We start from the raw sequence: 27,229 nt of genomic DNA on the forward strand, positions 1-27,229 counted from the left end.
ATCAGGATCATTTTCCTACCTGGCTGGACACCTGTCTGTGACAGTTAGCCAAAGCACCCTTGCAATCAAATTTCATTTTTCTGCCTGGATCCTTACCAGCTTTCCAAATCCTAGCCGTCCTAGGCCACAGGACAAGATTCATTTAAGTGATCCCGCATATACACCTGCATATGCGTCGTCTGTAATGCAACCTAAAGAACCAATGGATTCAATGTCCCTATTCATTCTCTACCCCGTTATTTTCACCAATAGCATGAACAACGATCTTCAATAGGGGCTACTCCCGACAACTTACAACGAAATCACTCCTAATACCCTTACGACATCAAAACATATCACCATGGACGCATTTCCCAGAGACTGGGAAATTCAACTACACTAATTATCGACACAGGTTCTATGGGCCACATACAACTGTGCGCAGCACATAAACCTACTTGAACTCAGAGCACTGGGAAAGAACGCCCTTCGAGCCTTGCGAGACTCCCTATGAGGGAGGATAGTAATCATTCATCCAGATAACCCGATTGCGATATTCTACATCGCAAAATAGAAGGTTCAGGTTTTTGGAACATCTACAAGCAGATGGTCCATACTGGACGGGCTCGTCAAGGATCAACTTCTCTGCAGACAACTTATCTGCTGGGATTCACAATCCAGAGCAGACAAACTCATCAGAATATTTCATCTCCACGACTGGGAAATACTCCAGAAAGTGTCTCAGCACTTACTCTTAAAAAGAAAGAAAGGGGAAAAACCTTCTGCTCAGTTTACCCAAGCCCACAGGGAAATTCTCTAGATGCTTTCTCGGCAATTGGTCTCACAGCCTACAGTAGGCGTTCCCTCTGATACCACTCATCTCTCGAACGCTTCAGAGATGCACCGAAAACCAAGCAAATTTGTTCTTGATTGCGCCAGTGTAGCCCGCGTAACTATGGGGCAGCTACTTCCTATACCCTTCAATCTGTGCCCCTTTTTTTCCACTGGGCAGCAGCCCACAAATACTCACCTTGGACAAGGAATCTCTCCTACATCCTCTTCGCTTCTCCCTACACCTCACGGCATGGGGATTGAACGGGTCATATGCCAAGACGTAAACATTTCTCCAGATCTCAAAACATGTTGCATTCCTCGAGACACCAATAAAATAGACTCACTTACAACAGAACGTGGTCACCTACACTTCTTAATATTCAACAACGGGTATGGACCCATTAACTTGCCCTCCTGAATGGCTTCTCAGCCACATTCATCTCATGGGAGAACCTATTTCATGTCATAATATAATATTCAGTTCGTGGAAGGACTATTATGCCCACGTCCATCTTAACAAAATCCACCGGTGCCGTGGGACATAAACATTATCATTGCATACCTAATACTTCCATCCTTTCAGCAAATAGGCAACTGTCGCCTTCTCTCATAGGTAGTGCAGCCATGGATGGGTGATTTTCAGTTTTCCACATCAACCAAATAATCATCTTACCCACTTTCCATGCAAATCTTCATGTAAATGAGAATGACAGTAACTCCATACTTTGCACTGTAAACGTACGCTACACTACTACAACAGTGCACTCATTCACCTGAGAAACCACAACTCTTCTATCGTTCAACCTGGACGCTCAAGGGTGTCCAGTGACAAAAAGAACTTTATCCACATGGATATCCAACTGTATCTAGTTTTGTTATAAGCAAAGATCGCAAACTCTAACTGCAACCCCTAAGGCACATCACGTGCATGCCATGGCAGCCTCGATCGCCTCTCTACTTCAACTACTTACCATAGACTTCTGTACAGCGGCGACATGGTCATCGCTGCACACCTTCACATCCCACTGTTGTTTAGACAAACAAACGGCGAACCATCCTACTAAAGAGCACAGATTCCATATAATTACAGCCTTCATGGGAACTGTCTGCTATGTTTATCGTATTCAGCATACAAAAAACAAAAGACATTTACACACATTACCTGCTCAATACATCAGCTGGGGACTCCCAGACAGCATGGTTAATTCAGCTGCTTATCTACGAGAAAAGAGCAAGTTTGCTTACCGTAAACGGTGTTTTCCGTAGATAGCAGATGAATTAGCCATGCTGACCCACCTGCCTCCCCGGACAGTTCTAGCACACCTATCTTGCTTTGATACTGACTGAGGAGCCTGAGGTGATCCTATCATGATACAGGGGAGAAGGGAGTACCTGGCTAAAAGACTTTGATAGACTTTGAGAGCTCTGCCACCTAGTGGCACGGAGGACGTACCAAGACAGCATGGCTAATTCATCTGCTACCTACGGAAAACACCCTTTAAGGTAAGCAAACTTGCTCTTCTTTTGAGTTTGATTGGTAGTAACATTTGATCTTTGTTGTAATAATTTCTAGCTGCTGTGGTTTACTTTTATATCCTCAGCCACAAGATTCTACAAACATAAAACTACATACTTTATAGATTTATAACTACATTTTGTAGTTTGAAAGAATAAGACAAGACACTTCATACTTTCAAGCATCAAGTAGGCAAGTAAACAGGACTTCAGTTGGATTCAGCCCTGACTGTCTAATTTTATTTCAGTTACTATTCAGAAATACTTTTCTGCATTGAAGAACATTAGGAAAATTTGTTCATTACAAGAAGAATAGGACTTAAAAACTTTAGTACATGCTTTTGCCATTTCAAAATTAGACTTTTAATTCATTGTTACTAGGTATTCCAAATACTTAATTGAAGCATTTGTAGTTGCTGCAGAATACAGCTCATAGGGTGATTTTTGGCCTTCGGAAATATGATCACATTTCTCCAGCTTTGAAGCAGTTACACTGGCTTCCGGTTAGTTACAGAATTTGATTTAAAATTGTTTTTTGCACTCTCTCAACTGGTTTTCCTGTATTTATTTAAACTGATAGTGCCTTATGTTCCTTCTCGTTCTTTACACTCATCTCAAGCAGGGCTTCTTTCAGTTCCACTACCATCAGTAATTCGGCTGTACTCTACTATAGAAACCCCTTTTGCTTATCAGGCATCTTTAGTTTGGAATTTACTTCGATTTGACATTTTGTTCTGTTTCAAATTTAAACTTTTAGGAAGGTAGTGAAGACCTGGTTCTTTATTAAAATATTTGAGAATACTTAAATAGTCCATATGGAGATGTTACCCAGCTTGTAAAAACAGCAGGTTAGATTATTATAATGTTGTGATGTATTGTTAATTTAGTGTTATGTATGGATATCAAGTAGGACCTGGAAGTAGACAAGACAAGGGTGAGATAAGGCAAAGGGTGGACTCTGAAACAGGCAAACTGGATACTGGAACAATATAGGGCAAGTCCAACAAGGCAGACAAGTATAGAACCTAGACGAGGCAGAGAAGGGAAATGAACACCGAAGCCCGAAGGCAACAAGGCTTGGAACAGACATAGGCCCAAAGGCAGGATATAAGAAAATAGGCCAGAAGCCTCAAGACAGGGAACAAGGCAAGATAGGCTTGAGGGCCTCAAGGCAAAGCTAGAAGGCTGGTAAACCACAAAGCAAGGCAAGAACAAGGGTCAGGTCTCGGAGCCAAAAGTGACGCCATGAGAAGACAAGGAACTTCTGGCAAGGCAGAGTTACATAGGGCTGGGATTTGGGTGTGGCAAGGGCATTGAGAAAGAACTTGACAAGACTAATGATGAGGCATACTGAAGGCCTCTGCTGGTGTGGAGGCGAAATAAAGATAGGATGAGGCTGCATAGCAGGCGCAAACCTAACACTTACTAGACCAGAACAGGTACCCTTCCTATGGTTTTTTTTTTCTGCCAGCACCCTGCAGAAGAGTTTCTTTGATTTGATTCGTTAGTTGTTTCTAGGTCCTACTTTATAGTCTTTTATCAAGGTCCATTTGTGACTCTCCTGTCTGTGGGGAAGGAGTCTTATTGGAACTTTTCTTGCTTTGATACAGACACACTGAGCTGCTGCAAGCTTCACAGTGCCTTACATAGGCTAATGTCAGCAAAATCGTGGTTCTCTGGTTCTATCTGCTGGTAGAGGGAATAAAACTCTTCCAAGCTGGACTGGACTGGTAGGACTGTAGGAAAGAAAATCATCAGATAAGAAATCAAAATTTTCCTTAGAAAAAGTTGCTGTCAGGTAAGATTTTCTGACAGCAACATTAGTAGCATATATTTCTAACATTGCTGCTAGAGCAACACAGGATGCTACCGAGACAGCAGGTAGACTCTGCTATACTCCCAGAGATTTCTTTGTTTCAAGAGTTCCAGATAGGTTGGGAAGATAGGGAAAGGAATTGCCAGTATGTGGAGAGAGTTGGTTTGTGGTCAGAAGGTGGCCCGAAACAAGGATTTTAATTTTAATATTTGGGGGCAAGGCCTATGACGTTTTCTAATTATTTTGGAGTGGGGGGTGAGGTTTAGAATTGGGTGCTGTGCCCACACATTTCTACATTATTTTGGGGATAGAGGGGGATCAAACTGCTGCTAACCTCCAGTGGGTTTTTTTTTTTTTTCAATACTTAATCTGTATATGCTTAATATAGCTGGGTATATCTAAAGTTATTTGGTACCTGGATAACTTTAGACCTGCTCTCCACCATGAACAGGCTTGCCCGACTAAACTGAGCTAAGGAGCACTGATATTCAGCGCTAGCTGGATAAATTTAAGCCCCATCTTGGGATGCCTTCGCACCACCTCCCTTTTTTTTTTGTCCGACTAAGATTTAGCTGGGTGCTTTGGTGGTGGGGGGGGAGGATTGGGGCAGGGGAGATAGTTGATCCCCAGGTTTGTTCTGCTAAGTCCCAAACTTTGGGCCTTATTTTCTAAGGCTATCGCAGGCTTGCGCTAACAGCGCAAGCCTGCGATAGCCTTAGAAAATAAGGCCCTGCGGAGTCGGCCCCGGAAGAGGAGGATTCGGGGCGTCACTGGGGCCGACTCTGCAAGGACGGCGCGGACAGCGAAAAGGTAAGGAGCCTTTTCGCTGCCTATTTCGCGCCCAATAACTACACCTTCTATGGTGTAGTTATTGGGCGCGATGCCGGCAGCGGAGGACCGGCCCCCCGCCCCTCATTACCGCATTTTTCTAAAGTACTGCAGGACTGCGATACTTTAGAAAATGAGGCCCTTTATTGGAAAAGCCCTTTTTAATATAGACATATTAGTGATTATTTTTGTCCTAAAAGCAATGCCTCCTTAAGGATTTTTTATCATTCTCATAATGAGCCGATTTAACCAAAGATTTTTACATTTTATATAGAAAATACAGACTCTTAAAGATTTGTTTTATAAATTATAGAAAGTATATACAAACTTTAGAAGTGAATTAATGTTCATGAAATTCTCATTTTCTATTTCTTAGGATGGGAAGGCCCTCCACCACCTCGAGGTTGTGAGGTTTTTGTGGGAAAGATTCCTCGTGATATGTATGAAGATGAATTAGTCCCTGTATTTGAGAGAGCTGGGAAAATATATGAATTCAGACTCATGATGGAATTCAGTGGTGAGAATCGAGGTTATGCATTTGTGATGTACACAACTAAAGAGGAAGCACAACTTGCAATTAGAATGCTTAATAATTATGAAATTCGACCTGGGAAATTTATTGGTGTCTGTGTGAGTTTGGATAACTGCAGATTATTTATTGGTGCCATTCCAAAAGAAAAGAAAAAAGAAGAAATCTTGGATGAAATGAAGAAGGTTACAGAAGGGGTTGTGGATGTTATCGTGTATCCAAGTGCGACCGACAAAACTAAAAATAGAGGCTTTGCCTTTGTCGAGTATGAGTCTCACAGAGCTGCTGCTATGGCTAGAAGAAAACTAATTCCAGGTAAATATTATGCAGTCTAGATTTTTGTAATTGACATCAATAATCGCTTTAGAAGACGTATTCTGTTTCATTACATCCCAATCTGAACCAGTAGGGTACAACACCGCCTGTTGGGGATTTACAGACAGCTTTTCAATCTATTCATAACTTAGACTCGGCAGCTTTTCCCTTGATGCCTACAGCCAATGTCCCACTCTGTACTTCTCATCAGTCCTGTCATTGGTCTGATTGGGCAGTAAGTGTTGCAGGCCTGCACTTTTATGAGGAAGTCTCCAATTGACAGCATGGTTGGAAATTAATGGTAAAATTGGGGATCAGACAGATTCTCACAGAACGGCTGGAAAAGGGTTGTCTATCTGAGGCTTTGGATAGGGTGACATCATCAGGATGGAGCCCAATTGCAGGATCATCAGCAATCAGTAACAAGCTATGGGGCTTAAATTCCAAGTCTAGTATGGGAGCAGGTGCCTAGTAGCATAGGCGACCTCCTCCAGCAGATTGCACACTGTGGAAACATCTGGAAGCTTCCTATAGCTTCTGATGGCCAAGAAGCCTGAGCAGTTTGGAAGGCACTGCTGCTGCTCAAGTTGCAAGGTTTGAATGTGTCCCTCTTTGATTGGTATTTTATGTTTGGTGTATGAGGGTTCAGACCAGAAGGATAGACCTTAGGACTTTCCTGTGATCCTGGAGAAGCAAGCAAGTATGGAGATTTCATCAGAGATGCTTCAGAACATATTGGATCCTGCATTTGTAGACTGGTTAAATAAGTACTTCAGAGCCAACTCAGTTCTTATGCGGATGATCCTCCATGGATTAGAGCCTCCAGGAAATCTAAGAGAACCAAGGCTAGGGTTCTAATCTATTATTCTGAGGGAGATTCCAGTCTCAGGAGGGGTCCCCAGATTCCTTCTGAGAGCTGACTTCTGAATCAGATAAAGAGGAAGAACAGCCTGGAAGGCCCATGCTGTGTAATGAGACAGAGATTGGTTTGTTTTCAAATAATTATATTTTCTTCATCATGCAGTCATACCAGTCCATGACAAACAGGTTATATATACCTACCAACCAGCAGATGGAGACAGAGAATAACAGGCTCGCTGTCCTTAGCTTTGTAGTTTTCTTTGTCTCCAGCAGATGGAAGATGTGCATCTTGTGCTCTGGACTAAGGCCTGGTTAGATTGATCAGGAAAAGGGATCGTGGTAGCTCCTGAGGTGAAAGACTTGCTCACTGTCTTTCAGTTGAGCAGATTCCTGACATAGCAAATTAAAAAAAAGAAAAGAAAGGAAGAAAGGCAGCTTCTGCCGTGAAAACTTACTGCTCCCTCCTTCATTTAAGCAGTGCCTTGCCCTTGGGACTTCCAGAAATTTTTCCTTCTGGCTATGTTGGGGATAGAGGATTTCTGATCCTTCCTGCCCTATCATCCTCCCTCCCCCTCTCCTTTTTTCCTCCCTTCTCAGAGTTCTCCATTTGAAGGCTGCACTGCCCTATGACTTTGTTTAAACAAAAAAAAAGAATAGGAGCTGCCGGGCAAAGTCAGCTGCTATTCCTGCAGCAGAAGGGTACCAGTGCCGGCAGTGAATAGGTGATTGGTAAAATGCAGCACTTTTTCTCCAGGGGTGGTGGAACTCTGGTCCTAGCAGCAAGGAGTGTGTTGATGGGGTGGCATGAGTCCTGAGGGAATTCTGTGCTACTGTGGAGTACAGAATTTGTGCATAATTCCCCTTCCTGCAGAATTTAGTTTTGCACAGAATTTCAGAGAGAGGTCTTCTGCGAGCAAGCGGAATCTGGCTTGGGGCAGCAGCTGGCCATGAGTGGAGTCCGCCTCACTCGCAGCAAAGATCAAGCCCGGGGCAGCTGGTGGCCATGAGTGGAGTCCGTAACTTGCAGCGAAGATCAGATCCAAGGATCAGCTGGCCGCAAGTGGAACGGCGACTACAGCAGGTCTAGCAAAGAGCAAAGCTCATGAGCCTGTGTGAGAGAGGCAGTGTGCTTATCAGGGTGCCTATGTGGGTGTGCGACCTAGAGTAAGAGACTGGAATTCTGTATATGTTAGTGAAAGATTGTGTGTGAGAGAGAAGGGGGGGGGGAGAGCCTATGAGGATAATCCTCCATGGAGAGAGGGTGCTTTTGTGAAGGAGTGTGTATGTGCAGGAGAGAGAAGGAGCCTGGATGATGGGGTGTTTGTGTATGCGAAAGAAAGAGGGAGCTTGTGTGAGGCTGTGTATATGAGTGGGATAGAAAACATCTGTGAGGGTGTGTGCTTGTGCAAGAGAGAGGGAGCTTGTGTGAGAGAGGTACAGAGGGAGCCTATGTGAGGGTGTGTGTGTTCATGAGAGGGACAGAGGAAGCCTGTATGAGGGCTTGAATGAAAAAGGGGTCAAACCGTGGGAGTAGAGGGGAGGGTGGAAGAGGATAGTGGAGAGCGGAGGAATTGGGGCCTAAAAGGGCAAAGTGAAAGAGGTCTAGCCAGGGGAGTAGGGAGAGATGGAAGGGATATTCTTCAGTGTACTTCTACTCTGCTTCCCTGAGTAATAACTTTTCGCACAGGACAAGCAAGATGGCAATCCTCACATATGGGTGAAATCATCAGGATGGAGCCCAATCAGGGAACACTTTTGTCAAAGTTTCTAGAACTTTGACTGGCACCTACTGGGCATGCCCAGCATTGCACCAACCCTGCATCCAGCAGGGGTCTCCCATCAGTCTCTTTTTTTCCATGCAGCTGTAGCCACACGGATTTTTGGAGCTCTTCACAGATTCCTGACAGGAATTTCTCCTCAGGAAATGTTTCAAAATTTGCAAAAGTTTATACCCCCTAGGGGGTCTCCCTTCTCCGCCGTCGATTGCCGAGTCCGTACAGTAAGTTTGCCCTGTTTTTCGGTCGGTTCCCGGTGGGGACTACTGTGGGCCTTATCGGCACCAACCGTGACCGGTCTAAATTTTTTGACAGCCAAAATTGCGACAGGTTTTCGTCGGTGCCCTGACTGACCGAGGACTATATCAATCACGAACCCTCATTTGGTCTGTGTATTATGTCTCGGACCGTCGAACGACGTGGAGACGTGTACCAATTGTGCCCAGATGACCCCAAAGGGCCGTCGGGCAAGTTTGGAGAAAATGGCGTTTTTATTTCAGCGTCCGTCTCCATAGACGCCATCAACTCCGTTCCCGGCGAAGCAATGCCATTGCTCCGATGCCGAGGAGTCCCAATCGGTGTCTCAGTCTTCAGCATCTCCATCATCGATGCCGGACTCTGGAAAAGCTGAGCACTGTGAGAAGCACCGGCACAAACATCGGAGGCCGGTGCCTTCGACTTCCGGAGCACCGGTGGTGTCCTCGTCAAGTCTCGAGCCACCGAAGAAGAAGACCCGAGCTGAGGAGCATAAATTGTCCTCTAAGCCGGATGCACCGAGGTGTCCCTCGCCTTCGGTGGGCGCAGCCGCCAAGACTCCACCGGGACCGGTGGACCCTCCGGCGCTGCCCGCCTTGCCTTCCACTCTGGACCTGGGACTCACCACCCCAGCGCTCCGAGAGGAATTGCACCAGATGGTGCAAGAGGCAGTGGTCCAGGCTGTCCAAAGCCTCCCGAGACCACCGACACCAGAACCGGTGCCCGTGCCGGAACCAGCACCGATGCACCTCCCTCTCCTCGATAGGCTTGATCTGCTTATCCGTGCCCTGCCGGGGGCACCGAGGAAATCACCGATCCCCAAGGCTCCATCAACGCCAATTCCGCTCTCGGAGGAAGAGGACGCGTCGAGGCCGGAGCCCATTCCGGGGCCTTCGGGAGTGCCTGCACCGAGGAGACCGGCGAAGTCCCCTCTGCCATCGGTGCCACTTCGCCCGGCACCGATACTGGATCTCGATTTTTCGGTGCCAAGGCCAGGACCATCGATGCTGGCACCGATACCTTCGATTCCAAGACTTCCTCCAGCTGGAGGGGGTCCATGTCTTCCACTACAAAGACATGGACATAATGCAGGGGATCAGCCATATGATCCGTGGACAGATGATACATCTGATTCCCAAGACTCAGCTGAGGTCCCGTCGGAGCCATAACCTCCGAAGGAAAGGCGCAAATCTCCGCCGGAAGACCTCTCCTTTATTAGCTTCATCAAGGAGATGGCGGAGACTATCCCCTTCATGCTGCAAACGGAGGAGGACTCCAGACATAAAATGCTGGAGGTACTTTAGTTCCTGGATCCTCCAAAAGAGACCATGTCCGTCCCCGTCCATGAAATTCTGCAGGATTTGATGCAGCAGAACTGGGAGCATCCTGGGACGGTTCCTCCCATGAATCGCAAGACGGATGTGATCTATCTAGTGCAGCCATCCCCGGGCTTCCAAAAGACACAATTGACACATCAGTCTGTGGTCGTGGAGTCCGCCCAGAAGAGGGCCAAGCATCCAAAGCCTCATTCTTCAGCGCCACCTGGGAAGGAGCAGAAGTTCCTCGACGCTTTAGGGCGCAGAGTGTTTCACGGAGCTATGCTCATCTCATGTATTACGTCGTATCAATTATATACCTCTTTAAACAACTACAGGACTTTGTTGAGTCCCTCCCAGAGCAGCTTCAAGATCAGCTGAACTCTATCATCAAAAAAGGCTTTGACGCTGGAAAACATGAGGTCAGATTGGCGTATGATGTCTTCTATATGGCCTCACGATTGTCAGCGGCCAGCATCAGCGCTCAACGTTGGGCTTGGCTGAAGTCCTCGGATCTCCGCCCGGAGGTGCAAGATCGTTTGGCTGACCTCCCCTGCACAGGGGATAACCTCTTTGGTGAAAAGATCCAGGAAATGGTGTCCCAGCTGAAGGATCACAACGAAACACTCCGTCAGCTCTCGGCTGCTCATGCTGAGTTTTTGACTTCCTCCAAACGGCCGATTAGATGGGAGACGAAATGACCAGCATATAAAGCCCAGAGATATTATCCCCCATCGGCACGAGCTTGTTCATCCCGCCCATTCCAAAAGCTTGCACCACGCCAGCCACAGACTCAGAAAGCTCAACCTCCTGCCCAGCCTAGTCTTTCTGCGGGATTTTGACTTCCAGCTCGGGAGCGAAGATCATCCCCCTCTGCCATTTCTGCCTGTCGGCAGCCGGTTATGCCACTTCACCACCAAGTGGCTAAAAATCACCACAGACCGGTGGGTACAGTCAGTCATAGCTCAAGGTTACCATCTAAACTTCCTCTCCATCCCGTCGGACACTCACCTCGGCCAGGGTGGACCTCCTCCGACCACTCTCATCATCTGCAACAGGAAGTCATTTCCCTTCTGCAAGCGAATACCATAGAACCGGTTCCTCTTTCCCAGAGGGGACACAGATTCTATTCCCGATACTTTTTGATTCCAAAAAAGACGTGAGGCATTCGCCTGATATTAGACCTTCGGGCTCTAAACAAACATCTTCGGAAAGAGAGTTTCGGATGGTAAACTTGGTCTCCTTATTCCCACTTCTCTGCTCCTTATTCCCACTTCTTTGCTCTCTGGACCTGAAAGACGCGTACCGCACATCGCAATTACCCCGTCTCAAAGAAAGCACCTCCGATTCCTTGTCGGAGACCAACATTTCCAGTACCAGGTACTTCCATTCGGCCTTGCATCAGCCCCTCGTGTCTTCACAAAATGCCTGACAGTCGTAGCCGCATACTTAAGAAGACTGGGCCCTCACATTTATCCTTATCTGGACGACTGGTTGCTGAGAGCTCAGTCAATGGAAGGAGTTCTTCTCTCCCTCCATCTTACAGTGCAGCTACTACTATCATCAGGATTTCTAATCAATTATCAGAAGTCTCACCTAATTCCGTCTCAGTTCCTCTCCTTTATCGGAGCGGATCTCTACACGATCCAAGCAAAGGCTTTTCTTCCCAGGGACCGAGCTCACAAGCGTTGCTAGCACGTGCTATACAGTCTCACCGAACCATGAAGGCTCGTCATGTACTCATCTTGCTGGGGCATATGGCGTCCTCGGTCCATGTTACCCCAATGGCTTGTCTGGCCATGAGAGTAACGCAGTAGACGTTAAAGTCCCAGTGGTCCCAGGCACATCATTCAATGTCCAACATTGTCCACATCACCAGGCAACTCTGCCTTTCACTGGCGTGGTGGATCCAGGAGTCCCACCTGCTTCGGGGTCTACCATTTCAAGCTCCAGAACCTCAAATAATCTTAACGACCGATGCTTCTACTCTAGGTTGGGGAGCACATGTCAACCACCTGCAGACTCAGGGAACCTGGTCTGCAGAGGAGTTGCAACATCAAATAAATTTTCTGGAGCTCCGAGCGATCAGATATGCTCTCTCCGCTTTTCGGGATTGTTTGTCCAACAAAACAATCCTGATCCAAACGGACAACCAGGTAGCCATATGGTACGTCAACAAGCTGTGAGGAACCGTATCCTACCTCCTATGTCAGGAAGTAGCACAAATTTGGGCTTTTGCTCTATCTCAGGCCATGCTTCTGAGAGCGACCTACCTGGCGGGTGTGGACAATGTTCTAGCTGACAATCTCAGCCGAGAGTTTCAGCCCCACGAGTGGTTCCTCAACCCTGTAGTGGCGGTCTGGATATTTCGGAAGTGGGGATATCCGACCATCGACCTCTTTGCGTCATCTCACAATCACAAGGTGGACAACTTCTGCTCCCTACATAGCAGTCGCCAAGTTCCACCACGGGATGCGTTCGCCCTATCCTGGGTGAAGGGCCTACTTTATGCCTACCCACCACTTCCTCTCATCAGCAAGACTCTCGTGAAGCTACGCACAGATAAGGGCCTAATGATTCTCATTGCCCCCTACTGGCCGCAACAGGCATGGTTTCCCATCCTTTGGGACCTCTCAGTGCATCCGCAGATTCACTTAGGCACGGATCCATCCCTGATATCACAGAGGAACGGACAATTACACCATCCCAACCTTCAAGCATTGTCACTGACAGCTTGGATGTTGAAAGGTTAATTCTGCAGCCGCTCAACCTCTTGGACTCTGTGTCCCAGGTCCTAGTAGCTTCACGAAAGTCTTCCACTAGAAGATCTTATCATTCTAAATGGAAAATATTTTCTATGTGGTGCACTTCAAAGGCGTTAGACCCTTTTACCTTTCCCACGTCTCAGATTTTAGACTACCTATGGTATCTCTCGGAGTCGGGTTTACAAACCTCCTCCATCAGGGTACATGTCAGTGCGGTAGTCGCCTTCCATAGGGGTACAGGGGATGTCTCTATTTCAACACAGCCCCTGGTAGTGCGCTTTATGAAGGGCTTGCTTCACCTCAAGCCTCCTCTCCGTCCCCCAGCCCCTGCTTGGGACCTTAATGTGGTATTAGTGCAACTCATGAAACCCTCCGTTTGAGCCTCTGCATTCCTGTGAGTTGCGACATCTTACTTGGAAGGTCCTATTCCTTCTCACACTAACATCTGCTCGCAGGATCAGTGAGCCACAGGCGCTGGTTACATACCCCCCTTACATAAAATTTCTTCATGATTGGGTGGTACTTTGCACTTATCCTAAATTTCTACCAAAAGTGGTATCTGAGTTTCATTTAAATCAATCCATAGTTCTACCTACTTTCTTTCCGAAACCTCACTCACTCCCTGGTGAGCAGGCTCTGCATTCCTTGGAATGCAAACGTGCACTGGCCTTTTATTTGGAATGCACTGCAAGCCATAGGAAGTCCACCCAGCTCTTTGTTTCCTTTGACAAACTTAAGCTGGGAATCCCGATAAGAAAGCAGATCCTATCCTCCTGGCTGGCAGACTGTATTTCCTTCTGCTAACAACAAGCAGGCCTTCCTCTCCAGGGACGTATTAAAGCACACTCTATTAGAGCAATGGCAACGTCACTAGCACACCTTCGTGCTGTACCTCTTACTGATATCTGCAAAGCTGCAACGTAGATTTCTCTCCATACCTTTGCAGCCCATTATTGCCTGGACAAAGCTGGCACTCAAGATTCTATCTTTGGCCAGTCTGTTCTGCGCAATCTGTTATCAGCTTAATACCCAACTTGCTTCCTACAACCGTTGGGTTTTTTCAGGCTGCCTGTTATCCAAAGAACCACCCCTGTTGTTGTGCCTGTTGCACGTATTTGGGTGTTTTTGGTACATGCGCGGGCATCCTCAGCTTGTTATTCACCCATATGTGAGGACTACCATCCTGCTTGTCCTGTGAGAAAGCAGAGTTGCTTACCTGTAACAGGTGTTCTCACAGGACAGCAGGATGTTAGTCCTCACGAAACCCACCCGCCACCCCGCGGAGTTGTGTACGCTTGTGATTTATTATTTTATTTTTCGCATGTTCTTTTACTATACATAAGATTGAAGGGAGACCCCTGCTGGATGCAGGGTTGGTGCCATGCTGGGCATGCCCAGTAGGTGCCAGTCAAAGTTTTAGAAACTTTGACAAAATAATTCCGTGATTGGGCTATATCCTGATGATGTCACCCCATTTGTGAGGACTAACATCCTGCTGTCCTGTGAGAACACCTGTTACAGGTAAGCAACTCTGCTTTGTCTGTATTGCATTTTAAATTAATTACTTAAAATGACACAATACATATCACAATTTTTAACTAATATAAAGTAAGCAAAATTTTGCAGAATTTTACATTTTTGTGTGCAGACTTTTTAATTGTTTTGCGCAGAGCTCCCCCAGGAGTAGGCAGCATGTCAGCTATAGCAGAGCATGGGAAAAGTAAGTTTGCTTACTGTAAACTGTTTTCTGTAGATAGCAGGATGAAAATAGCCATGCTCTCTGGGTGTTATGATTCTGCTTGTGGGATAGGCCCACAAGTAGCCTCTCACCTCTTCGCTGCCGACAACCGCCGCTCTCCTCGCGGCCTGGAGGCTGCTGACATTGCCTGCCTTCTTCCGCGGTCAGGAGGCCGCCGCTGAAGCTACCACTCGCGGCAGATAGAACCGCCGCTGTTGGATCTCCCCGCGGCAGGGAGCTGCCGCTATTGACCCTCCTCTTTGCGGCCTGGAGACCGCCGCTGTCCTCCGGTGGCCCGGAGGCCACCATCGTGGGACTTCCCGTGGCAGGGAGCTGCCATCTTCCGTGCCTGTCTTCGCGGCTGGAAGCCGCCATCATCGGGGCCTTGTTTTGCGGTCTTGTGCCGCTCCTATGCGATCCTCTTCGCGGCGTGGATGCCGCCTTCGCTGTCTGAAGTCCTGCCCCTTCCTAGGTGCGCGGCTGCCCCTCTTCTGTTTATTTAAAGGGCCCACGCTGGGCAGGGCTCTGAGACTCCTCCTGATGACGTTCCTAGGCGTCTCCTTCAGCCCTATAAAGAGGGCATCCTTCAGTCTCTTGTCGCCTTTGCAAGGAGTTGGTTAACTTCTAGAGTTCTTTTGGTTCCAGCTCTTCGTTCCAGGAGACTTCTCTGCTTCACCTCGCTTCTTCAAGGCACTCCGTTCTTCATGGGACTTCCCTTGTCTTCATCTGTGGTTCCTGATCCTTCGTCTTCACCTTTGTTCCATGTCCTGGTATCTCGTCAGATCCCATTTCTTCATCCATCTCGTCTTCAAGATGTTCCTGTCGTCAGATGCTCCTCCCTCCGGATACTACTAGTTCCGATGCTCCTGCTCCAGATGTACCTGACACCTTGTCGCAGACATCCCAGATGTCCTTGTCTCCAGAGGTCCCCGTCGTCTATTGATTCCGATGTCTTGATGTTATGGTGTACCACATGTCCTTCATTTCTCTCTTGATCCTGATGTTTCCTTTGTCAGGTCTTCACCCAGCTTCCAGGTTCCTTTCATCCACTGTTCACCTTGCAACGCAAGTCTCCGATGGACCCTTGCTTTTAATGTTCCTGAATCCGAGTTCCAATTTCAGAGTCTTGAATCCTGAGTCTTGTATCCTGTCCCCGGTTGTCAGAGCCCTTGCCAGCTTCCGTCCATGCCTAAGACTCTGCCAGAACCTGCTCCGCTTCAGCGTGGTCCGCGACCAGCCATGGGCAGCTGTGTAGGCCGAGTCCTGAAACCTTGTCTGAGACCTTCGTGCAACCAGAATCCTTGTCCAAGCCTTCTAAATAACCTGAGTCTTCGTCCGAGTCTTCTGAGTAACCTGAATCCTTGTCTGAGTCTTCTGAGTAACCTGAGTCTCCGTCTGAGTCTTTTGTGTAACCTGTTTGTCTATCTGAATCCTCTAAGCATCCTGAATCTCCATCTTTATCTGAGCATCCAGCATCCTTGTCCACGTCTGAGCATCCTGTATCTTTATCCATGTTTGAGCATCCTGAACCTTCATCCACGTCTGAATCCTTGCCTGAGTTCCAAGTTTCCTCGCCTTGTCCAAGTCTTCACTTTTCTTGTCTCGTCCAAGTCTCCAAGGTCCTCATCTTGTTCCTGTTCCAGTACCATCTCTTGTCCTCGACCATTGTCCATCACATCGCATCTTTCATTCCTAAGCGAGAGGTCCGAAAGGGCTATCGAATGGCCGGAGGGCTACCCCAGAGACCAGCATTGCGTTGTTGGGTCTCTTCTGGTGCGATGGGTTCAGCAGGGGTCAGGCTCCCTGGTTTTCTGCCTGTCCGCCTGTGCTTGAATACATCTTGCCCCGTGGTGCTTCCCTGGAGTCTTCTGGGGTTGTACCTTGGTCTGGGCACACTAAATCTTCCCGGAATCGGGATCGCTGCCTAGCGCTCCCCCAACAGCGGGTGATGTCCTCTGGGCAGCACAGAGCGGAGCTTTCTCTTAGAATACAGAGCTTTGCTCTGTGTGCTTATGCGGTCATTTCCCGCGCAATCACCTCTTCTCCTCAGTTCATAATCAAACCTCTATAGTGCAGTAATGTGAAGGTAGGCTGTCCCAAGGAGGAGGGCAGGGTCGCATGTCTAATTCATCTTGCTATCTATGGAAAACACTGTTTACGTTAAGCAAACTTGCTTTTTTTCTCATTGATAAGCAGGCTGAATTAGCCATGCTCTCTGAGATTCTTCAGCTTAGGGTTGCCTTGAGTGAATTCAGTCACCTGATTGTTGAGGTTGACTTGTTTCTGGGAGGATATTACTACTTATTCATACTGTGTGCAACCCGCCAATTTCATGGAGAGCCTTGACCTCCTATGTATGATGTAACACTGATGAGCCCACCGAGCTGTCTGAGGTTGACTGTTGGTTGAGACAATAATGAAATGTGAAAGTATTGATAGACGACCATGTTGCTGCCCTACAAATATCCAGCAAGGTTACTTTATATAGAAATGCAATAGAACTTGATATACTTTTAACAGAGCCCTTTATCTTAGAGAAATAGGATAAATGGCAGAATTGAATGCACTGAGTTATCCAATCCGCTAAAGTTCTCTTTGTCACTGGTGCACCTGGCGTATTTGGGTAAAACGACACAGTTGGGATGCACGCTTGGTTGTCTGGGTTTTTTTTTTTTGTAGTAAGCTAAAGTGCTCTTGCAGTCCAAGGGGTGCAATAATATTTTCCTGTTATTGTTATGCGGCCTTGAAAAGAATGTATGCAGTGTGATGTTCTGGTGAAAAACCAATATGCTTTTTGGCAAAAAGGATGGGTGCGTCCGCAAACTAACCTTGTCATGGTAAAACTGTAAGTATGGGGGGATAGTGAACCAGCGCTTGAAGCTTACTTACCCATCGTGCTGAAGTCACAGCGACTTGAAACACTACCTTCCAAGTTAGAAATTTCTTAGAGACTTGTCTCCAGGGGCTTTAAAGGTGGGAGCATAAGCTTTTCCAGGACTACATTCAAATCCCAAGGAATTGGAGGCTTGGAAACTGTTGGTCTAATTCATATAAGTCCCCTCAGAATCTAGATATCGATGGATGGGTGGAAATGGAGATGTGGTCCCCCGGGGAGTGATATGCCAGTATCTCACTTGGGAACTCTAATAGAAGAAGCTGCTAGTCCTGCCACTGAATAACGTATGCAAATAGTCCAATAGTCGTGCAGGTTGAACAGATCAATGTCATTTACTTGACACCAATGAGAATATCTTTGCCACTTGCCTGAGTAATTCTTTCTTGTTGATGGCTTCCTAGCCAAAACAAGAATGTCCTAGATCCCTTGCGGTAAATGGAGGTGTTCTAGTACCCTTCTTTCAGTCTCCACATCATTAATTGAAGGGAGGTATACATGAGATTTAGCAGAGTCCCCCTTCTTGTGTCAGTAGGTCTACACTATTCCCTAAAGACATTGGTGGAAGGATGGAAAGTTGAACTAGATAAGTGTACCTTGGCCAAGCTGGAGCAAGGAGAATTCATCTGTTATGCACTTTTGCACCACAGGGACCATTTGTGGGGTTGGAAGATGCTGCTGAATCTATTGGCTTCCATGTTCGTTACTCCCAGTAGGTAGGTGACTTGTAGTGTTATCAAGCGTGCCTCTACCCACTCCAGAATCTGCACGGCTTCCCTGCACAACATTTTTTAACTGTACTGCCACCTTTGTTTATGTAAAACATTGCCACTTGGTTGTCCATATGTATCATGACATACTTTCCTTGAAGCTGAGATGCAAATGTGTGGTCTGCATTCTTTATCTCACTCAACTCTAGGAAGTTGATTTGAAAGTTGCTCTCTTTAGTACTTCCAGTTCAGGCCCTTCCTTTTGGTTTGACTACGGTGCTTCAAACTTTCTCAAAGGTAATGGTTGTCATCAGTGGCTCTGCAAAAGGAAGGCATTTTGGTGCACCCTTATCTGGATGATTGGTTGATACAGGCAAAGTTGAAACAGGAAAGTGCCTTGGCCACCAGAAGAGTGGTTCGGTTTCTTCAGGACTTGCGTTATAGTCAGCTTTTCCAACAGCAGTTTAATCCCTTCCCAGACCCTGGAATATTTGGGGGCCCTGTTCTACACTAGAGAGGGGCAAGTTCATCTGATGGAGCAAAGAATTCAGAAGCTAATTTGACAGTTTGTTTGTTGCTGTCAGACAGGTTCTCACAGGACAAGCAGGATGGTTGTCCTCACAAATGGGTGACATCGAGGATGAAGCCCAACCACGGAAAACTTCTGTCAAAGTTTCTGGAACTTTGACTGGCCCCTACTGGGCATGCCCAGCACGGCACTAACCCTGCAGCCAGCAGGGGTCCCCCTTCAGTCTTCTTTTTTCCGCGCAGCAGTAGCCCCGCGGTTAAGGAGCTCTTACCACATTCCTGACAGGAAACTCTTCTTGAACTTCTTTGAAGTAAAATTTGCCCCACAGGGGTCCCTCCTCTATCTAAGTTTAGCCCGCGGTGTTTCGGTAAGTTTTTTGCCGCTTTTCGCCGATTACCGTCGAGTTTGGCCTTCGCGGCCTACTGGCCGTCGACCGTCCCGCGGCTAAATTTTGGTCAATGGCCATGGCGTCGGGGTTCCGTCGGTGCCCAGATTGTACGCGCACCATGTCTATCACAGACCCTCACAGAGTCTGTGTATTATGTTTAGGGAGTGAGCATGATGTCCTGACTTGCACCAAATGTGCCCTTATGACACCAAAAGGTCGCAAAGCCAGAATGGAGAAGATGGGACTCCTTTTCCATGCTCACACTCCGACGCCGGGCCTACTTCATTCCAGCCCAGGAGCTGGAATGAAGAAGGCCCTCATGGAGCGAGTACCTGGTTCCAGGGAAAGCTCTGAGAGAGAGATGGTAACTCACTGGTGTTGTAGGCAGCGGTGACTTCCTGGCAGAAGTTGTATTCGGTAGCAGGTCCCGGAATGTGGGCCCTCGAGGAGCGAGTACTGGTTCCAGACTGCGACCTGAAAAGTAAGAGAGAGAGAGTGAGGCCCCCAAGGAGCGGGTATCCCCGGTAAAGTCCGAGGAGGCAGGGTAGCAAGGTATGCGGAGAGCGAATCCCATCCGCAGCGATACCTGGAGGAAGCTAGGAAAACCTACCATAACCTTTGCTAACTCGAATAGCTAGCAAAATGAAAGACCTTAAGTATTCGGTGAAGATGACGTCATCTCAGGGGGACGCCTCTGAGGTTCGCGCCACAGCTGGTACTTGAGTCGGGGCTGCGCCACGCGCACGCCCTTAAGCTTCAGGAGAATATGGCGGAAGGCAGCGTCTAGCCGGTCCGGGGACGCCAGAGGAGAACGGTAAGATGATGCTGCGGCAGCCAAACTTCCATCAACCAAAGAGGGAGTCGCAAAAGAGGTAAGGTGGGCGGAGTGGAGATGTCGGGCAGCGACGATCGCAACAGTTACTTCCTTCTGAAGAACATTTGGGAACTGGTGATGACCCTTATAATCCTTGGACCGACGATTCGTCCCAGGATTTTGATGATCTACCTTCACAGCCCTCCCCCCCTGATGAAAAGAGCGTTCTCCTCCAGAGGACCTGTCCTTTATTAATTTTGTAATGGAGATGTCTGAAACAGTCCCATTCTAGCTTCAGACAGAACAGGATTCTAGACACCAGATGCTAGAGCTTCTACAATTTCTTGATGCTCCAAAGGAAATCATGTCCATCCCTATTCATGACATCCTTTTGGACCTTTTGAAGAGAAACTGGGAGCACCCTGGCTCGGTGGCACCTGTTCTGCCACCTACTTAGTTCACTCAACCCCTGGCTTCCAAAAACTCAGTTGGATCATCACTCGGTGGTTGTAGAGTCAGCCCAAAAGAGGGCCAGACGCGCCAAACCTCATACATCCATTCCTCCAGGGAAAGATCAGAAGTTCCTGGATGCATTTGGAAGACGAGTATTCCATGGATCAATGCTCATCTCTTGCATTGCATCCTACCAACTCTACATGACATAATATAATAGGGCCTTGTTCACGAAGATTCAAGACTTTGCTGAAGCCTTACCTCTGCAGTTCCAGGACCAACTTCATGCTCTAGCACAAAAGGGCTTAGATGCTGGCAAGCATGAAGTACGATCAGCATATGACATCTTTGACACCGCTTCCAGGGTGTCGGCAGCCGGTATCAGTGCAAGGAGATGGGCCTGGCTGAAATCTTCAGACCTCAGACCAGAGGTACAAGACAGATTGGCTGATTTGCCCTGTGCAGGGGATAATCTTTTCGGTGAAAAGATTCAAGAAGCAGTGGCGCAGCTCAAGGACCACCAAGAGACTCTGCGCCAGCTCTCCTTACTGCCTTCTGATCCCTCTTCTTCATCCAAAAGATCTTTTAAGAGGATTTCTAAGAGACAATTCTACTGGCAGAGGAGATATTATCCCCCAGCATCCAGGGGTCTGCCTTCTAAGCCTTACCAAAAAGGCCAATCTCGGCAGCCTAGAGGGCAGAAGTCGCAGCCAACCAATCAAACCAGGTCCAGCGGCAGGCTTTTGACTCCTTTCCAGAGAGCAGTACCCAGCTTCCACTTCCAAGCATTCCGGTCGGCGGCCGGTTGTGCCACTTTTCCAGCCTATGGCTCACAGTCACCACAGATCAGTGGGTACTTGCAATAGTATCCAAAGGTTACCACCTCAACTTTCTCTCTGTCCCACCAGATTCCTTGCCTCGGCTGGCGTGGGGAACATCCGACCATTCACCACTCTTGGAGCAGGAGGTTTCCCTTCTCCTCCAGTCCCGAGCAATAGAACCAGTGCCTCTCTCAGAACCGGGGCAAGGGTTCTATTCCAGGTATTTCCTGATACCAAAAAAGTCAGGTGGGGTGTGCCCAATATTGGATCTTCGCACTCTAATCAAATACCTACAAAGAGAAAAGTTCAAGATGGTGACCTTGGCTTCTCTACTTCCCCTTCTTCAAAGGGGAGACTGGCTCTGCTCTCTAGACCTTCAGAACGCCTACATGCACATTTCAATTACTCCGTCACATCGCAGATTCCTGCGATTCCTAGTAGGCCCAAAACGCTTCCAATATTGAGTGTTACCTTTTGGCCTAGCATCTGCCCCATGCGTCTTCACTAAGTGCCTTGTGGTGGTAGCAGCCTACCTCAGGAGTCAGAGTGTCCACGTCTACCCCTATCTGGACGATTGGTTGATCAGGGCTCCCTTTCGGCAAGGCGCACTGACGTCCCTTCGCCTCACTTTGCGTTCCCTGATCTCCCTGGGTTTTCTCATAAACTATCAAAAATCCAAACTAGTTCCTTCGCAAACTCTATCGTTCATAGGGGCCGACTTGGACACTCTTAAGAGTGAAAACTTTCCTACCTCAGAATTGAGCTCTCACTCTCGCTTCTCTGGCCTTTCGACTGCAGTCTCGACAACATTCAACTGCACGTCATTTCCTGATAGTATTGGGTCATATGGCCTCCACAGTGCATGTCACTCCCATGGCTTGCCTCGCCATGAGAGTAATGCAGTGGACTCTTAAGATCGCAGTGGATTCAGTCTTCTCAGCCGATGTCCTCCACAATCTGCATCACCAAACAGCTCCATCTATCGCTAGCTTGGTGGGCAAACCAATCCAATCTGGTACAAGGCCTCCCATTTCAGATTCCAGAATCTCAAATAACCTTAACAACAAATGCCTCCAACCTCGGCTGGGGTGCACACATTGCACACCTGCAGACTCAGGGCATCTGGTCTCCAGAGGAAGCCAAACACCAGATAAATTTCCTGGAGCTTCGTGCAATCAGATATGCTCTCAGGGCTTTTCAGGATCACCTCTCCAACCAGGTCATCCTGATTCAAACCGACAACCAGGTGGCCATGTGGTACATCAACAAGCAAGGGGGATTGGGCTCCTACCTCCTGTGTCAGGAAGCTGCACAGATATGGGCGGAGACCCTTTCCTACTCGATGTGCCTCAGAGCCACCTACTTGCCGGGAGTAGACAATGTGTTGGCAGACAAGCTGAGTCGCACTTTTCAACCGCACGAGTGGTCCCTCAAACCCACTGTAGTGGACTCAATATTCCAACGTTGGGGTTATCCTCACATAGACCTCTTTAGGTCAATTCACAACTGTAAAGTAGGGAACTTCTGCTCTCTCACTCGCAACCATCACCGCCAGCCCAGAGATGCTCTCTCTCTCTCGTGGGCCAGCGGTCTCCTTTATGCGTATCCTCCACTTCCACTCATTTCAAAGACTCGTGAAGTTGCGAAGGGACAGGGGTCTAATGATTCTCATAGCCCCTCATTGGCCACGCCAGGTCTGGTTTCCAATTCTCCACGACCTATCGGTATACCGGCACATTCCTCTAGGGAAGGACCCACTTCTGATCATGCAGAACAACGGCTGCCTTCGCCACCCCAACCTCCAGGCCCTCTCCCTGACTGCCTGGATGTTGAAAGGTTAATACTGCAACCTCTTAACCTTTCAGAACCGGTTTCCCGTGTCCTAGTAGCTTCATGAAAGCCTTCCACAGGGCAGTCTTATCGTTATAAATGGAACAGGTTTATGGGATGGTGTACTTCCATGTTCATCAATCCCTTCACTTGTCCCACTCCGAAGTTTCTGGACTATCTCTGGCACCTGTCAGTCAGGCCCCAAAACGTCTTCTTTCAGGGTACATGTCAATGCGGTAGCCACTTTCCATAAAGGTGTGGGGGATGTACTCATTTCAATACAACCCCTTGTCACACGCTTTTTGAAGGGCTTGCTTCAACTTAAACCTCCACTGCACCCTCCAGCCCCTTCTTGGGACCTCAACATGGTTTTGGGAAGGCTCATGAAACCGCCGTTTGAGCCTCTCCAATCCTGTGATCTTCGCTATCTCACTTGGAAAGTGATTTTTCTTTTAGCGGTCACATCGGCTTGCAGAGTTAGTGAGTTACAGGCCTTAGTCACCTACCCACCTTATACTAAACTCCTGCATGACAGGGTAGTACTCCGCACTCACCCTAAATTTTTGCCCAAGGTAGTATCAGAGTTTTATATCAATCAATCCATTATACTACACACTTTCTTTCCCAGGCCCCACTCAAACCCAGGAGAATGGGCTCTGCATACCCTTGACTGTAAACGTGCTCTAGCATTTTATCTAGACCGTACAGCTGCCCACAGGAAGGGCACTCAATTGTTTGTTTTTTTTGATCCCATCAAACTGGGCAAACCTGTGGGTAAGCAGACTCTCTCCTCCTAGTTAGCAAACTGTATTTCCTTTTGTTACCAACAGGCAGGCATTCCGCTTCAAGACCGTGTTAAAGCACACTCTGTCAGGGCCATGGCAACATCATTAGCGCACCTATGCTCGGTGCCACTTGCTGACATCTGTAAGGCTGCTACCTGGAGCTCTCTCCATACCTTCGCAGCCCATTATTGTTTAGACAGGGCTGGCAGACAAGATTCCATCTTCATCCAGTCTGTGCTACGCAACTTATTTGCGAACTGAGTTACCAACATCCTTCCGCCAACCCATTAGGGTTCAGGTTGCCATCTACCAAATTCGGCCCCAGTTCTTGTGCCTGTTGCACGTCTTTGGGTACATTTGGTGCATTGCTCGGGCATCCTCAGCTCGATACTCACCATATGTGAGGACTACCATCCTGCTTGTCCTGTGAGAAAGCAGAGTTGCTTTCCTGTAACAGGTGTTCTCACAGGACAGCAGGATGTTAGTCCTCATGAAACCCGCCCGCCATCCCGCGGAGTTGGGTTCGCTTACGATTTATTATTTCATTTTTCACATGTACTTTTACTGTAAGACGAGACTGAAGGGGGATCCCTGCTGGCTGGAGGGTTGGTGCTATGCTGGGCATGCCCAGTAGGTGCCAGTCAAAGTTCTGGAAACTTGACAAAAGTGTTCCGTGATTGGGCTCCATCCTGATGATGTAACCGATATGTGAGGACTAACATCCTGCTGTCCTGTGAGAACATCTGTTACAGGTAAGCAACTCTGCTTTCTGTTTGGCCTGTCAGCACCCAGAGTGTTCACAAAATGCCTAGCTGTAGCTGTGGCCCACCAATGTAGGAAAGGAATAAGTGTTTCCCTATCTAGACGATTCGCTTCTATTGTCCTCAAAATCCAAAACAATCTCTGCACACCTGATTCAGAACATAACCTGCCTAGAGAATCTAGGATTCATAATCAGCTATGAGAAGTCCAATTTACATCCCACTCAATTCCTTCAGTTTATAGGAACGGTGATAAACTCGAAACTGCAAGGGTCTTCTTCTATCAGAAAGAAACAACTTTTTGCAAACTAGCTCATGTCTTGCGGAACCAGGCTCACCCCTCAGCTTATCAAATACCATTCTAGGCCACATGGCAGCGGCCATTTCCTGTACATATCCAGATCAGTCGAAACCAATGGGTTATGCACTCCCACCAGCAGATGGAGTCAGAGAGCACAGCTTCGAGGCACTGGTATCCCAAGTCTGCCACTTGCAGCTCATCAGTATTTCTCTGACTCCAGCAGATGGTGGTCGTGTATACCTGCAGCTCTGTGTGAGATGGATTTTTCTTGCTCCCTGAGGTGCTAGGTTCAGTATCTGGGCAATCCCTCCAGTAGAGCCGGGCGAATGGGTGGGTGGTTACCCCTGGTGGTGCTAGTCCGTCTGGTTCCGGGACCCCTGATAGCCAGAGGACTGGTTCCCTAGGCGACCCGAAAGTTCCCCCTCAGTGTCTGCGCTACAGGGAAGTAGCTCCTTTGGGGACTTTTTTCCATTATTCTTAGCTTAGGCTTTATTTTTGTCTATTACTAGAAGTTAAAGTTTTTGTGTATAAATCCAGCTCCAAGTTCCCTGTTCACTGTGGCTGCCGGGGTAAATCAGTCTTGCCCGGTGGAGCAGAGCCAGGCAGACCCCTGAAGAGGAGGGGAGAGTGTTTCAGCCCTGGTGAGAACCTCCAAAGACGTTTTTAGGCTCCTTGCCTCATTTTTACCGCCGGCTCCGGAGCTATTTTTAACACGGCGGCCATTTCTTTTTCTTTTTCGACCTCTCACGCGGCTCCCCATTGTTCCTGGGGCCGATTTTTGCTGAGTTTTTGGTGGGAGTCACCAGGGCTGGTTGTTCTTTTTTGCTGGAGGAGCATGGCAGAAAATCCTCTGGTGTAATCCTGTAAGGCTTGCGGGGTATGGTCAGTTTATTTAGACATCCTGTCACTGTGCACTGGGTGGGGAAGGGGCCTCAGACAAGAGGACAAAACCTAAAACGTCTGCACGCAGGTCAGGCTCGGCAGCTAGGTCTAACGGAAGGAGCTCAACCCCCACTGCACACCCAGTGGAAAAGGTCTCCCAGGATGACCCTCCCCCATTATCCTCCACTGCATGGATTCCAAGACCGGAGGAATCGAGTGACTCGGTCACTGATTCTAGCAGTGACGAGATGGGACCGGGGGGGGGGGGGGGGGGGGGGGGTGTTTCACCAGAATTTGTGCTGCTCGTGCATGAAGCATTTTTGGCTCGGGAGCTCGCGAAGCGCAGAGCCCAGGATGGGAGCGTTGGAGTTCCCAAGCGTCCCCATCTGCGAACTGACGGTCATCCGTCTCGGGCAACTTTGGCTCGGGAGGATCTAGCGGATGCAGTCAACCAGCAGGATAACAACTCCACCTCGCCCCTGTGGGACACTGCTGCAGATCAGGGTGAGTTCCCTCCAGACGTAGATATGGGCAACGACGATCAGGATCCGGTAGAACCTAGTGCGGATGCTTCCTCCAAGTTGATGAAATCTCTGGGGGATTCCAAGGGCAATAAACTGCCAGAAGATAGAAAGCCCTACAGGAAATCATTTGGTTTCTCGATCGGATTTCCAAAAAAGCAGGTTGGGGAGGAATGTTCCACCCTCTGCTTCCAGACAGACCTCTTCCCGTGCAGTCCTTTAGCAGCTCCAGTCGTCCTGCCAGAGGTGGTTTCGTTCAGGGAACCAGAATTGGGAAGCCTGCCCAATGAAATCAGGCCCGACCACTCCTCGGAGAGGATGATCGAGGGCAGGTTGACCCAATTTTACAAGGAGTGGGCCAGGTTCACCTCCAATCGCTGGGTGTTGGAGGTGGTAAAAGAAGGTTACGCCTTAGAATTTTCTACGCCTCTCATGCCGGCCTTTGTGGAATCGCGATGTGTTTCCCGCAACAAGCGAGCTGAGGTAGAAGACACTCTACAAAGATTACTGGCCCTGAAGGCGATCGTCCCCATGCCGTCTGAGGAATGGGAGGGGACGGTACTCCATTTATTTCGTGGTTCCCAAAAAGGAGGGCACTTTCCGACCAATCCTGGACCTACAGAAGGTGAATCGCTGCTTGAAGGTGCCCCATTTTCGAATGGAAACACTTCGAACAGTCATCGAAGCGGTTCGAAAGGAAGAGTTCCTCTCCTCCTTGGATCTCACCAAGGCTTATCTACATATCCCAATTTGCAGCGCTCACCAGAGATTCCTACGATTCAATATCCTGAGTCAGCATTTTCAGTTCTGGGCGCTGCCATTCGGACTGGTGACGGCCCCGCGCACCTTTACCAAGGTGATGGTCGTGGTTGCGGCGACTCTCCGGAAGGAAGGAATAATGGGCCATCCTTACCTCGACAATTGGCTGCTTCAAGCCAAGTCGGAAGAGGAAGGCGAGCGGATGGTTCTTCGTGTGATCCATTGTCTCCAGTCCCTAGGCTGGGTAATCAATGAA

At 48.3% G+C, this 27,229-nt stretch overlaps 1 protein-coding gene across 2 annotated transcripts in view; it reads left to right on the plus strand.

The window, feature by feature from the left end:
* RBM46 (RNA binding motif protein 46) overlaps positions 1 to 27,229 on the plus strand; it is a 334,436-nt gene that overhangs the window by 133,784 nt on the left and 173,423 nt on the right. For both annotated transcript variants that reach the window (XM_029613106.1, XM_029613031.1), the window contains exon 3: positions 5,349 to 5,816. In XM_029613106.1, coding sequence (XP_029468966.1) covers positions 5,349 to 5,816 — 468 coding nt within the window. The remainder of the gene's footprint in view (positions 1 to 5,348; positions 5,817 to 27,229) is intronic.

Source organism: Rhinatrema bivittatum, chromosome 1 (assembly GCF_901001135.1).
Source record: "Rhinatrema bivittatum chromosome 1, aRhiBiv1.1, whole genome shotgun sequence".
Lineage (NCBI taxonomy): Eukaryota > Metazoa > Chordata > Amphibia > Gymnophiona > Rhinatrematidae > Rhinatrema > Rhinatrema bivittatum.